We start from the raw sequence: 15,059 nt of genomic DNA on the forward strand, positions 1-15,059 counted from the left end.
TAGTGAGTACACACGTGGACGAACACACACATACACACACGCAAACACGCACACATACATTCCGTATGCAGGCAGGCACTCAGTCAGGCTGGCCAATTAGTGGTTGGGAGCCTAAACAGAGTGTTTATGACAAAACTCGTGTATACATACCAAAACCCAGGGACCATTTTACTGAAGAAACAAGGCTCTTCATGTTAATCACTTTCATAAAGTCACTTCAGTCCCTCCTCATGCAGTATTGTACCGTCTAAACAAAGGATTATTTGTGATATTATTAACTTAATCCACTTCTCACTCATTCAATATATAACGTTATATATTGAATAACATAATGCTAAAAACAAATACTCTTGATTATTTTCCTTCCCACGCAATTTGTGTCTCAAAATATTTATGTAGTGGGCAATTTTGTTCTGGTCAGTTAAGTTGATGTTGTGATGTTTAAAATGACCACCAAGATGTGAAATAGCTTTTTAACAAATGTGCCTACAGTGTTGTGGAAGCTACTCTGAAAATATAGTTTACCAAGCTACCAATTACTGAAAGAAGTTAAGCTACACAAAGCTACCCTTAAGAAAAATATAGTTTACTTCACTAAAGTTACTATGAAAAAGTAGTTCATTACACCCCAAACCACTTTGTGAAAAATTATCATATCTAAATCTAAAATGTCATAGACTACAAATTTCAAGAACAGATCTCTCTGGAGTCAGGTGTTAACAGGATGTGTTCTTTAGCGTATTAACCATAGTGAGATTTAGGCAGGTCTGATGGTGAAAAAGAAAGGAAATTCTTGCCTACTTCACCCATATTTTATTTTAGCAAAAAAAAGTTGTGTGTAGTTCCAGTAGTTAGCTACACCACCACATGTCAAAAAGTAATGAAGTTCTGAAAACACTACCAAGATTTGAATTTAGTTCAACTACCACCAAACTACTGCACAATCTAATTACATTTCTAGTCAAATTACATTTAGTTCACTACTCCAACACTGTGTACCTAGCTATGTATGAACTTGTGATTAGACAATTATTTCAAATAAGATACAGCATGGTTGACTCTGCTCTGCTACCTCCCAGTCAAGACAGACCGGCAGCATGGTTGACTCTGCTCTGCTGCCTCCCAGTCAAGACAGACCGGCAGCATGGTTGACTCTGCTCTGCTGCCTCCCAGTCAAGACAGACCGGCAGCATGGTTGACTCTGCTCTGCTGCCTCCCAGTCAAGACAGACCGGCAGCATGGTTGACTCTGCTCTGCTGCCTCCCAGTCAAGACAGACCGGCAGCATGGTTGACTCTGCTCTGCTGCCTTCCAGTCAAGACAGACCGGCAGCATGGTTGACTCTGCTCTGCTACCTCCCAGTCAAGACAGACCGGCAGCATGGTTGACTCTGCTCTGCTGCCTCCCAGTCAAGACAGACCGGCAGCATGGTTGACTCTGCTCTGCTACCTCCCAGTCAAGACAGACCGGCAGCATGGTTGACTCTGCTCTGCTGCCTCCCAGTCAAGACAGACCGGCAGCATCGTTGACTCTGCTCTGCTACCTCCCAGTCAAGACAGACCGGCAGCATGGTTGACTCTGCTCTGCGCCCACCCAGTCAAGGCAGACCAGCAGCATGGTTGACTCTGCTCGGCTGCCTCCCAGTCAAGACAGACCGACATCATGGTTGACTCTGCTCTGCTGCCTCCCAGTCAAGACAGACCAGCAGCATGGTTGACTCTGCTCTGCGCCCACCCAGTCAAGGCAGACCAGCAGCATGGTTGACTCTGCTCTGCTGCCTCCCAGTCAAGACAGACCAGCAGCATGGTTGACTCTGCTCTGCGCCCACCCAGTCAAGACAGACCAGCAGCATGGTTGACTCTGCTCTGCGCCCACCCAGTCAAGGCAGACCAGCAGCTTGGTTGACCCTGCTCTGCTGCCTCCCAGTCAATGCAGACCAGCAGCATGGTTGACTCTGCTCTGCGCCCACCCAGTCAAGACAGACCAGCAGCATGGTTGACTCTGCTCTGCGCCCACCCAGTCAAGGCAGACCAGCAGCATGGTTGACTCTGCTCTGCGCCCACCCAGTCAAGACAGACCAGCAGCATGGTTGACTCTGCTCTGCGCCCACCCAGTCAAGACAGACCAGCAGCATGGTTGACTCTGCTCTGCGCCCACCCAGTCAAGACAGACCAGCAGCATGGTTGACTCTGCTCTGCGCCCACCCAGTCAAGGCAGACCAGCAGCATGGTTGACTCTGCTCTGCTGCCTCCCAGTCAAGACAGACCAGCAGCATGGTTGACTCTGCTCTGCGCCCACCCAGTCAAGACAGACCAGCAGCATGGTTGACTCTGCTCTGCGCCCACCCAGTCAAGGCAGACCAGCAGCATGGTTGACTCTGCTCTGCTGCCTCCCAGTCAAGACAGACCAGCAGCATGGTTGACTCTGCTCTGCTGCCTCCCAGTCAAGGCAGATGAAACAAAGCCTTTTCATAAGGTCTGTTCATCGTCACCCAATGAAATTCTCTTATTTTTTGTTTTACACCGGCTACTTCTCTCCTGCCTGTGTGTCCAGTACCTTTCTAAAGAAGTGGTGACTGAAAATACTGTACAATAAAATCTGTGTGAGATGTTATTCAGGACATTACAGTCTGTAGAGATGATACAACATAAAATACACAGTATGGTAATGTCTGGAATGTTTTTCCTATTTTTTTTTTACAAATTTACTCTTTCTCTTGTGCTATCTGTTATCTTTTCCTTCCCTTTCCCCATTGTGCTACCTTCCCCTATCCTCTCTCGGTCTGTCTCTTCTCTTCTCTTCTTCCTCTGTCTCTATCTGTCTCTCATCCCCTCAGCAGCGCCCTCTCCAGGGGGCAGGGAAGGGTAACAGCCTGTTGAGCGGCAGGCCTATCTGGATGGAGAAGATGGTGCTGGGAAGGGTCAAGGTGCCTCACACCTTCTCAGTGCACACCTACACCAGACCAACCATCTGCCAGTTCTGTAAACGCCTGCTGAAAGGCCTGTTCCGCCAGGGCATGCAGTGCAAAGGTGAGGCGCTCCAAACACTGGAATTATGTTGTGTAGATAGAGGGATCCTGAGTGGCACAGCGATCTAAGGTAATGCATTGCAGTGCTAGAGGTGTCACTACAGACCCGGGTTCGATCCCGCAAATTATGGTGGAAAATAAGTATTTGGTCACCTACAAACAAGCAAGATTTCTGGCTCTCACAGACCTGTAACTTCTTCTTTAAGAGGCTCCTCTGTCCTCCACTCGTTATCAGTATAAAAGACACCTGTCCACAACCTCAAACAGTCACACTCCAAACTCCACTATGGCCAAGACCAAAGACCTGTCAAAGGACACCAGAAACAAAATTGTAGAACTGCACCAGGCTGGGAAGACTGAATCTGCAATAGGTAAGCAGCTTGGTTTGAAGAAATCAACTGTGGGCGCAATTATTAGGAAATGGAAGACATACAAGACCACTGATAATCTCCCTCGATCTGGGACTCCACGCAATATCTCACCCCGTGGGGTCAAAATGATCACAAGAACGGTGAGCAAAAATCCCAGAACCACACGGGGGGACCTAGTGAATGACCTGCAGAGAGCTGGGACCAAAGTTACAAAGCATACCATCAGTAACACACTACGCCGCCAGAGACTCAAATCCTAAAATTTGATTTGATTTGATTTGCAGTGCCAGACGTGTCCCCCTGCTTAAGCCAGTACATGTCCAGGCCCGTCTGAAGTTTGCTAGAGAGCATTTGGATGATCCAGAAGAAGATTGGGAGAATGTTGTGTTTGGAGGACATGTATCCCCACCATAATTTGCAAATAAATTCATTAAAAATCCTACAATGTGATTTTCTGAATTTTTTTTCTCATTATGTCTGTCATAGTTGAAGTGTACCTATGATGAACATTACAGGCCTCTCTCATCTTTTTAAGTGGGAGAACTTGCACAATTGGTGGCTGACTAAATACTTTTTTGCCCCACTGTATGTCCATATGGCATCTTCGTACAGTCGGTTGAGTGAACGTGATGTTGAATCTTCGTGTTTTCAGATTGTAAATTTAACTGCCATAAGAGATGTGCAGCCAAGATACCAAGAGACTGCCTTGGTGAGGTTTCCTTTAATGGAGGTAAGTTTGTCTCAAGTGTATAGCTTAAATTGCCTCCATAACTTGTCCCCACTATTTAGTCAAAAGCATTTCTGCCCCCAGTGTACTGGATGTATTGATGGATATGTGGAAGAATGCCTCCCCCATGTAGTAAGTAGTTAGCCAGGTCCCATACGCTATGTACTGTAGCCAACTCTTTACATGTACTGTTCATACAGTAGGGACCCAGGCTAGTAAGCAGTGCATACCTTTACCACATGTACAGTTCATACAGTAGGATACCAGGCTAGTAAGCAGTACATACCTTTACCACATGTACAGTTCATACAGTAGGATACCAGGCTAGTAAGCAGTACATACCTTTACCACATGTACAGTTCATACAGTAGGATACCAGGCTAGTAAGCAGTACATACCTTTACCACATGTACAGTTCATACAGTAGGATACCAGGCTAGTAAGCAGTACATACCTTTACCACATGTACAGTTCATACAGTAGGATACCAGGCTAGTAAGCAGTACATACCTTTACCACATGTACAGTTCATACAGTAGGATACCAGGCTAGTAAGCAGTACATACCTTTACCACATGTACAGTTCATACAGTAGGATACCAGGCTAGTAAGCAGTACATACCTTTACCACATGAGGACCACAGTGGAAATAAGTGTATTTAATGTGTCATCCTCTGGGATTTGTTGTACTTAATTGTTTCAAATCAATCAATCCATTCATGAATCAATATTGTTTCAAGTCAATCAATCCATTCATGAATCAATATCACGCCCCTCCTACTGTGTCTCCTGCCCCAGAACCAGCCAGTCCTGGCCCCGACTCTGAGACTACCATGGAGGTGGACAACAGTGATGTGAACAGTGAGGGCAGCCAGAGCATGGAAGACCCAGAGGAGCCCTCCACCCCAGACGACAAGTTCTACATTGAAGGGCCCTGTCTGGATGGGGACAAGGACGAGGACACAGTGAAGGCTATCAGGTACTTACTTAGGGCCATATTCAATCTGTATCACCGAAGTGTTACAGATTGGGCAATAGAAACTTAAAGGTAATTTCCGATTGAGCCGATATATGCAGCATTTACCATGAATGCATTCTGTGCTAACGCAGGAACATTGCCTTTAAATGAGCTGAACTTCTGCGATACAGATTGAATAGAGCCCTTAGTCCTCTTCTTTGGCTACATTTGTGTCATGTCTCGTGAGAGTCTCATCTCTCCCAACTCAGCCACCACAGGCTAGCACTGGACTGGAAGGAGTATGATGTTTCATGAAATGAATACGTATAATGTGTGCATATGCGTTCAATTGTGGAGTTCCTTGTGTTCTGTTGCATTTCGTATATGAAAATAGTTGTGAGTTTGTTGTTACATCACATAAGCTTTATGAATGTATGTCAATGATTTGGCAATTGACATTACCCAAAAATGGGTTGAACCAACGTTGTTTCCACGTCATTTCAACCACCCTAAAAAAAGTGAATCAATGTGGACAACTCATTGGAGTTGCAAAAAGTCATCAACTGAAGGGCATTTCCTATTTTTTTCACCCAACTTTTAACCTAAATCCAATGACATGGTGACATGTCTCAACCAAATGTAAATCAAAACTTGTCGTTAAACTGATGTCTGTGCCCAGTGGGTAGGAATACATTTGTTCATACGTGCTCTTGTCATTTTGTGTAGCCCCATGACAAGCAGTTTCATCCCCCTAATGCGGGTGGTTCAGTCCATAAAACAAACCAAGCGGAAGAGCTCAACCATGGTTCGGGAGGGATGGATGGTCCACTACACCAGCCGTGACAACCTGGTAAGAAACCTCTTGGATCATCTAAAAAAAAAAGAGAGAGAGAGAGAGAGAGAGAGAGAGAGAGAGATTGCAATTCAATAGTATTTTTCAGAGATGCTATTTGAGGTTTTGATGATAACTCACTGCTTTGATCGTTTTTTGTTTTCAGAGGAAGAGGCATTACTGGAGGCTGGACAGCAAGTGTCTGACCCTGCTGCAGAATGAAACGGGAACCAAGTATTACAAGGTACAAGACCGGTCATCACATCTCTTATTAGACGTCTCTGTCCAATTATAGAAGTTACACAGACAATAAAAAGACATTGACAGGTCAAAAGTGACAGGTCTAATGTGTAGTGTGAAGCTTGGAGACAAGCTAGAAAAGGTCCTGTCATTCCAGTTATTGCTTTCTATTTATGTAGTGAACATTTTAGTAACGCTTGTGGTGTTATTTGAAGAAAGTAAGGTGTTGCCCTCATCCTCCCACAGACAGACAGGCAAGGCTGTCTTTTCCCTCTCTATTCTCTCCTCCTTTCATGTTCTTTTTGCATCAGAGAGAGAGAGAGAGAGAGAGAGAGAGAGAGAGAGAGAAAGAGACACAGAGAGAGAGAGAGAGAGGGAGACAGAGAGAAAGAGAGAGAGAGAGAGAGAGAGAGAGAGAGAGGAGACACAGAGAGAGAGAGAGAGAGAGAGAGAGAGAGAGAGAGGAAGACACAGAGAGAGAGAGAGAGAGAGAGAGAGAGAGAGAGAGAGAGAGAGAGAGAGAGAGAAAGAGACACAGAGAGAGAGAGAGCCCTGTGGCTGAATCTCTGAGCGTGCTCCTCCTGTGGCAGACCGACCGTCAGGGCCAGGACTAGACTGGGGGGCTTCCCTGTGGTGTCTCTGGCCGTTCCTCCCTCCCTGCCTGCCTGGCAGGCTGCCAGCATGCCTCGTGCCCAGAACGGGGAGGCACGTCCTGCCTTTTAATCAGGGGAGCGCTTTGCTTCCCCCCTGACCCGGCGGAGCGCCCTGTCATGTGGCACGCTCGGCAAACCACAAGCAGTTAATCTTATACTGGCGACAGAGGCCCGGATGGGCGCAGCAGACTGGGCTGACTGAGAGACGATTGGCTGGCCAGCAATTCTCTCTCTCTCTCTCTCTCTCTCTCTCTCTCTTCTCCTTGTGGGTGTGTTGGTTCGCTCGGCTACAGCAGCGGAATGTTAAAATGGACTTGAAAAGCCCCACACTTCATTCCTCAAAGGCTGTCAGAGAGTGAGGAGAAGAGAGTAGAGACCATAGCTGAGAAGAGGAGAGAGGGGACCTGGTAGAGCTGAGAGTGTAGTTATTCCTGGGACAGTTAGACGTTAGGACGCTATAGGTGTACTTTTTAGCAGCTGATTGGAGTACCTCAACCTCACGGATCGTTTGATTGGCTGACAATCCATTGTGACCTTTGGTGACCTTTGACCCTGCTCCTCTGACTCCATCCTCAGGAGATCCCCCTGTCAGAGATCCTGCAGGTGGAGCAGGCTCAGGACTTCCACAGCCTGGCCCAGGGCAGCAACCCCCACTGCTTCGAGATCATCACTGCCACTATGGTCTACTATGTGGGGGAGAATAACAGTGGTCACTTCCATAACCCTTCCCTGGCTGCCACGGGTGTGGGGCTGGAGGTGGCCCAGGGCTGGGAGAAGGCCATCCGGCAGGCCCTGATGCCCGTCACTCCGCAACCCAGTGTCGGCACTGGCCCCGGACAGGGCAAGGATCACAGTGAGTAGAATAGTACCCTGGCCTGCTGCTAATGTGATTGAGATCTGCTGAGGAGATCAGGCAAATGTAATGTCACGCAATTTGTATGTTTTTATGAGCGTGTGTGTGTGCGCGCAGCTGTGACCCCCCGCTGCCTGCTCAAAGTGTATTACTGGAAAATTAAATGGTGACATTTTAAGACGATTTAAGAGATTTTAGGGGATTTTCAAGCTCTGTTTGATTTCTCTCTGGCTGTGATTAGTGATAGGAAAATTCCTCCCATCATTTAATTAATGGAGAGTGATATAACATCATTCAACTCAAACACTCTGTAGTCACACAAAGGAGTATAAGCGATGTTTGGTCATTTGATGGTTAACTACTCTCACACAAAGAACGCGTCTCACATGCTCAAACTAGTGGCCTATTTACTGCAAGACCAATTAAAAAGAAGGCCGTATTGGTCGAGGTCTTTGGGTTCAATTTTGCATCGAGATTGTCTGCATCCCAAATGGCACCTATTCCTTATGCAATGACTCTTGTCAAAAGTAGTGAACTACATAGGGCATAGGGTGCCATTTGGGATACAGCCTTTGTTCCACTGGCCTGTGCATACAATACAGACAGTATTATATATTTCTCTATGGATTGTGTTACATAAACCCAGCCTTTGGTTGACCCAGCTGATTGGTATTTGGTGACCCACTACTGGGACAGAGTGCTAGTATAGAACACTGGATACGACCTTAACCACCATGGCTGGGCCTGGGTTCAGAATCAATGGAAACCCCAATGGAAACGTACTGAACGCACAGGCTGTGCTTTCGCCTTGCGGGTCTCTACTACTGAATAGTGGCTCTAGCCTGGTCCCAGATACGTGTTCTCTTGCCAACTCCATTGCTGTCAAGCCATAGCATGAAAACGAGTTGGCATTAAAGCACAAACAGACTGCCACTCAGGCCAATTAGGATTTAGTTGTTATTAAAATATATATCAAAATATACTTAACTAAGAAAATGACCATGTGTCCTTGGTGCGTCCTGCTTCAAATAATGCTTGATCATTTACTATTTTTGAAGCCCCACATAATCTGTTTCTTGTCTCTTCAGAGGACATTTCTATCAGCATATCAGTGTCTAACTCACAGATCACAGAGAATGTGGTAAGTGTCTATCCAATACAGCATATTAGCTGTGTAATGCTACAGCTCCACAAGCATTCCTGATAACTAAGGAATTTAGGAATATAAAAAATATATTTCCTCATCAATCTACATAATGACAAAGTGAAAACAGGTTTTTAGAAATGTTAGCAATTTTATAAAAACTTTAAAACAGAAATACCTTATTTACATAAGTATTCAGACCCTTGAAATTGAGCCCAGGTGCATTCTGTTTCCATTATTCATCCTTGAGATGTTTCTACAACTTGATTGGCGTCCACCTGTGGAAATTAAATTGATTGTATATGATTTGTAAAGGCACACACCTGTCTATATAAGGTCCTACAGCTGACAGTGCATGTCAAAGCAAAAACAGGGAGGGAGGTGACCAAGGACACAATGGTCACTCTGACAGAGCTCTAGTTCCTCTGTGGAGATGGGAGAACCTTCCAGAAGGACAACCATCTCTGCATCACTCCACCAATCAGGCCTTTAAGGTAGAGTGGCCAGACGGAAGCCACTCCTCAGTAAAAGGCACATGACAGCCTGCTTGGAACTGGCACCTAAAGGATTCTTAGACCATGAGAAACTAGATTCTCTAGTCTGATGAAACCAAGATTGAACTCTTTGGCCTGAATGCCAAGTGTCACGTCAGGAGGAAACCTGGCATCATCCCTACGGTGAAGCATGGTGGTGGCAGCATCATGCTGTGGGGATGTTTTTCCACAGCAGGTACTGGGAGACTAGTCAGGATTGATGAAAACCTGCTCCAGAGCGCTCAGGACCTCAGACTGGGGCAAAGGCTCACCTTCCAACAGGACAACGACCCTAAGCACATAGCCAGGACAATGCAGGAGTGGCTTCGGGACAAGTCTCTGAATGTCCTTGAGTGGTCCAGCCAGAGCCCAGACTTTAACCTGATCGAACATCTCTGGAGAGACCTGAAAATAGCTATGCAGTGATGCTCCTCTTCCAACCTGACAGAGCTTGAGAGGATCTGCAGAGAAGAGAGGGAGAAACCCCCCAAATACATGTGTGCCAAGCTTGTAGCACCATACCGAAGAAGACTCGAGGCTCTAATCTCTGGCAAAAGTGCTTCCGCAAAGTAACGAGTGAAGGGTCTGAATACTTATGTAAATGTGATTGCATTTTTTTTTTTTTATAAATTGTCAAACATTTCTAAAAACTTGTTTTTGCTTTGTCATTATGGGGTATTGTGTGCAGATTGATGAGGAGGGGGGGGGGGGGCGGGACAATTGAATCCATTTTAGAATAAGACTAACTAAATGTGGAAAAAGTCAAGGGGTCTGAAAACTTTCCGAGGACACTGTATGTCTTTTCCCTTCTTCAGGATATCAGTTCAGTCTACCAGATCTTTGCTGATGAGGTCCTTGGATCGGGCCAGTTTGGGATTGTGTATGGAGGTAAGTCAGACTGACTCCACAGTATTTCTGTTGGCTTCATGTACATGGTGAAGTGGAGATGAAATTCAGTCCTGATGAAGGCTAAAGGGCCGAAATGGTTTGGTTATACTTTTACCAATAACAAAGCACTTTTATCAACTTCCACTGTCCTCCAAGAGTTCAGTTTGCTCCTCAATTCATGCACCTTGGTTGGAGAGCGAGGTAGAGGAAGTGTTCCCTTCCGTTTGGCTTCATGTACATCCATCCATCCACGTTTCCTCTCTTTAAAGTTTCAATCACTGGGAGGGGAAGACTACTTATTTTTCTTTCTATGTTATGCAAATCAACTTTCATTAGTAGAATTCCTTTCTCTGTCTGTTCTATAGTTCGAGACAGAGGAAGAAATACAGACAGTTAATTTGCTACAGTCTGCAGCGAGTAGTCTGTGATTTATCTGGTTCATTCTCATGTGTAGGTAAACACAGAAAGACTGGGAGAGACGTGGCCATCAAAATCATCGACAAGATGAGGTTCCCTACCAAGCAGGAGAGCCAGCTAAGGAACGAGGTGGCCATTCTCCAGGTAGATAAAAGACACAGAAGCCTGGCTCTTTTACAGCCAATCTAGACCCTGATAGCCTGGGAATCTAAAGTAGCTATGTTTCGCTATTGTTTCACTTCACACCAGTAATGAAACATAAAGATTTGATTCATGCTAGATTTGTGAAAGACTGTTGTGAAGAAATGTTAGACTTTTTTTTCAGATTTCAGAGTACGCCTGTGGACCCTGGTACATACACATCATATCCACTATGTGGAGTGGGGTGTTAGTTGATGAAAACAAACCCTGTAGTAAATCATGTTTTATATATATATATATATACACACACACACTACCGTTCAAAAGTTTGGGGTCACTTAGAAATGTCCTTGTTTTTGAAAGAAAAGCTATTTTTTTGTCAATTAAAATAACATCAAATTGGTCAGAAATACAGTGTAGACATTGTTAATGTTGTGAATGACTACTGTAGCTGGAAACTGATTCTTTATGGAATATCTACATAGGCGTACAGAGGCCCATTATCAGCAACCATCATTCCTGTGTTCCAATGGCATGTTGTGCTAGCTAATCCAAGTTTATCATTTTAAAAGGCTAATTGATCATTAGAAAACCCTTTTGCAATTATGTTAGCACAGCTGAAAACTGCTGTTCTGATTGAAGAAGCAATAAAACTGTCCTTCTTTAGACTAGTTGAGTATCAGCATTTGTGGGTTCGATTACAGGCTCAAAATGTCCAGAAACAAAGACCTTTCTTCTGAAACTCGTTAGACTATTCTTGTTCTGAGAAATGAAGGCAATTCCAAGCGAGAAATTGCCAAGAAACTGAAGATCTCGTACAACGCTGTGTATTACTCCCTTTACAGAACAGCTCAAACTGGCTCTAACCAGAATAAAAAGAGTGTGAGGCCTCGGTGCACAACTGAGCAAGAGGACAAGTACATTAGAGTGTCTAGTTTGAGAAACAGACGCCTCACAAATCCTCAACTGGAAAATTCATTAAATAGTACCCGCAAAACACCAGTCTCAACTTCAACAGTGAAGAGGCGACTCCGGGATTCTGGCCTTCTAGGCAGAGTTCCTCTGTCCAGTGTCTGTGTTCTTTTGCCCATCTTAATCTTTTATTTTTATTGGCCAGTCTGAGATATGGCTTTTTCTTTGCAACTCTGCCTAGAAGGCCAGCATCCCGTAGTTGCCTCTTCACTGTTGACGTTGAGACTGGTGTAACCCTATCCCTAACCCTAGTCTCCCATCCCCACAGCATGATGCTGCCACCACCGTGCTTCACCGTAGGGATGGTGCCAGGTTTCCTCCAGACGTGACGCTTGGCATTCAGGCCAAAGAGTTCAATCTGGGTTTCATCAGACCAGAGAATCTTTTTTCTCATGGTCTGAGAGTCTATAGGTGCCTGTTGGCAAACTCCAAGCGGGCTGTCATGTGCCTTTTACTGAGGAGTGGTTTCCGTCTGGCCACTCTACCATTAAGGCCTGATTGGTGGAGTTCTGGAGAGATGGTTGTCCTTCTGGAAGCTTCTCTCATCTCCACAGAGGAACCCTAGAGCTCTATCAAAAATTAAGGGCACCTTAATATTGAGTTGCACTCCCCTTTTTGCCCTCAGAACAGCCTCAATTTGTCGGGGATTAGATTGTACACAGTGTCGAAAGCGTTCCACAGGGATGCTGGTCCATGCTGACTCTAATACTTTCCACAGTTATGTCAAGTTGGCTGGATGCCCTTTGGTTGGTGGACCATTCTTGATACACATGAAAAACCTAGAAGTGTTGCAGTTCTTGACACAAACCGGTGCTCCTTAACACCTACTACCATACCCCGTTCAAAGGCACTGAAATCTTTTGTCTTGCCCATTCACCCTCTGAATGACACACATACACAATCCATGTCTCAATTGTGTTAAGGCTTAAAGATCATTCTTTCCTCCCCTTCATCTACACTGATTGAAGTGGTGACATCAGTAAGGGATCATAGTTTTCACCTGGATTCACTTGGTCAGTCTATGTCATGGAAAGAGCAGGTGTTCCTAATGTTTTCTACACTCAGTGTGTGTGTGTATATATATATATATATATATATATATATATATATATATATATATATATACACTGTGTGCGTGCATCACTTTGCTCATCATTGTTGAGGTCATCTGTCACCCAGCCCATAGTGTATTTGTCTCTAAGGTCTTCTCCCTCTAATTGCACATCAGGGATAAATGATCTTTTAAACTAATTCAATTGAATTGAATCCCTGTCTCCCTGCCTGTCAGAACCTTCACCATCCTGGCATCGTCAACCTGGAGTGCATGTTCGAGACCCCCGAGAGGGTCTTTGTTGTCATGGAGAAGCTCCATGGAGACATGCTGGAGATGATCCTATCCAGTGAGAAGAGCAAGCTCCCTGAGCGTCTCACCAAGTTCCTGGTCACACAGGTCACTACTCAGTACTCAGTAATATCTGTGATCTACCTCGTAATGACCAACACGGTAACACTTTGCATACAGTGTTTTTATTACTTTATAATTGTTCCTGTCAGTACAATGTAATAACTATTGTAATTAATCATTATTACACTGTACCTATAACAGTTACCCAAAACCTTAACCTAGGCCAGTGGTTCTCAACCAGGGGTACTAGGACGCCTGGTGGTACTTGGCCAATCAACAGGGGGTACTTGGCCAATCAACAGGGGGCACTTGAGAAGACTCATGAGACCATAGTCCTACTGTTAAAATGTACATGAGGGGGTACTTCAGGGTTACTCTAGGCAGAGCAAAATTCAGTTGGTGGAACCACTGCCCTAGGCCTGGTGCCTTTTAGAGGTAATGATAAGTACCATAGCTCAGCCAGAAGTAAGTCACCCCACCCCATGTGCTTCCTGACCCGCAGATCCTAGTGGCTCTGAGGCATCTCCATTTTAAGAACATTGTCCACTGTGACCTGAAGCCTGAGAATGTGCTGCTGGCCTCTGCGGAGCCCTTCCCTCAGGTGAGTGCATGAGCTGTATACCATAACATGATGCAATGCAATACTGATTATGTTACTAAGTCTGTGGTCCACCACAACAAGCTAACTGAAGTACTGATTCATTATGCTATTGCTTTATTTAACCAGGTTGTTATTGTAAAAGAGAATTTGTTATCAATCACTTATAATTACTTTGCTAACTAAATAATAGAAAATGAACTTACCCGTAAGGAATGACAGCTCAGTGATGGCCTTGGTTCCAATGTGCGTTCCTATAGGTGAAGCTATGTGACTTTGGCTTCGCTCGCATCATTGGCGAGAAGTCGTTCAGGCGCTCTGTGGTCGGCACACCCGCCTACCTGGCACCCGAGGTCCTACGCAGTAAAGGTTACAACCGTTCCCTGGACATGTGGTCGGTAGGTGTGATCGTTTACGTCAGCCTCAGTGGGACCTTCCCCTTCAACGAGGACGAGGACATCAACGACCAGATCCAGAACGCTGCCTTCATGTACCCTTCCAACCCCTGGAAGGACATCTCTGGAGAGGGTAAGAGAAGTGCATGCACCCCAAATGGCACCCTATATTTTGATCAGGGCCCATATGTATAGTAGGGAATAGGGTGCCATTTGGGATGTAGCCTGTGTGGGTCGACCTGTAGACCACCTATCTACCTATCTCCCGAGTGGTGCAGCGGTCTAAGGCACTGCATCTCAGTGCAAGAGGTGTCACTACAGTCCCTGGTTTGATTCCAGGCTATATCACATCCGGACGTGATTGGGAGTCCCATAGGGTGGCGCACAATTGGACCAGCGTTGTCCAGGTTTGGCCGGGGTAGGCCGTCATTGTAAATAAGAATTTGTTCTTAACTGACTTGCTTAGTTAAATAAAGATAACATTTGCTGTGATTTTACCAGTGGTCTTCACCTCTCAGGGTGTGTTCTCTTTCAATCTTCCACCTCAGAAAAAGGCCTACTGCTCATCTCTTTGAAATGTCTTTGGAACTTTGAGGCTGAGAACAGCAGAATAGTTTTGTAGTCCTAATTGACTCAACCTAGAGGTAGCCATGTATTTCATTATAGTCTGGAGTGGCCAGAGTAAAGGGATGAATGGATGGAAATGTAGATATCACTTGTTTCTGATGTCAATGTTGTCCATGTTGGTCCATCCATACCCTCAGCCACAGACCTGATCAACAACCTCCTCCAGGTGAAGATGAGGAAGCGTTACAGTGTGGACAAGTCTCTCAGTCACCCCTGGCTCCAGGTAACACACCTGCACAGTGACTACTTTGTCACACTACATTCATCACATCATTAAA

At 45.3% G+C, this 15,059-nt stretch overlaps 1 protein-coding gene across 2 annotated transcripts in view; it reads left to right on the plus strand.

The window, feature by feature from the left end:
• The window catches only part of LOC139415016 (serine/threonine-protein kinase D3-like), a 59,561-nt gene that overhangs the window by 41,214 nt on the left and 3,288 nt on the right, over positions 1-15,059 (plus strand). The window contains exons 6-18 of one of the 2 annotated variants that reach the window (XM_071162752.1): positions 2,836-3,028; positions 4,051-4,128; positions 4,924-5,104; positions 5,810-5,933; positions 6,082-6,159; positions 7,385-7,661; positions 8,750-8,802; positions 10,154-10,226; positions 10,681-10,787; positions 13,045-13,206; positions 13,664-13,762; positions 14,020-14,287; positions 14,919-15,004. In XM_071162752.1, coding sequence (XP_071018853.1) covers positions 2,836-3,028; positions 4,051-4,128; positions 4,924-5,104; positions 5,810-5,933; positions 6,082-6,159; positions 7,385-7,661; positions 8,750-8,802; positions 10,154-10,226; positions 10,681-10,787; positions 13,045-13,206; positions 13,664-13,762; positions 14,020-14,287; positions 14,919-15,004 — 1,779 coding nt within the window. The remainder of the gene's footprint in view (positions 1-2,835; positions 3,029-4,050; positions 4,129-4,923; positions 5,105-5,809; positions 5,934-6,081; positions 6,160-7,384; positions 7,662-8,749; positions 8,803-10,153; positions 10,227-10,680; positions 10,788-13,044; positions 13,207-13,663; positions 13,763-14,019; positions 14,288-14,918; positions 15,005-15,059) is intronic. The other variant, XM_071162753.1, reaches the window with a different exon arrangement.

This window comes from Oncorhynchus clarkii, chromosome 8 (assembly GCF_045791955.1).
Source record: "Oncorhynchus clarkii lewisi isolate Uvic-CL-2024 chromosome 8, UVic_Ocla_1.0, whole genome shotgun sequence".
Taxonomy (NCBI): domain Eukaryota; kingdom Metazoa; phylum Chordata; class Actinopteri; order Salmoniformes; family Salmonidae; genus Oncorhynchus; species Oncorhynchus clarkii.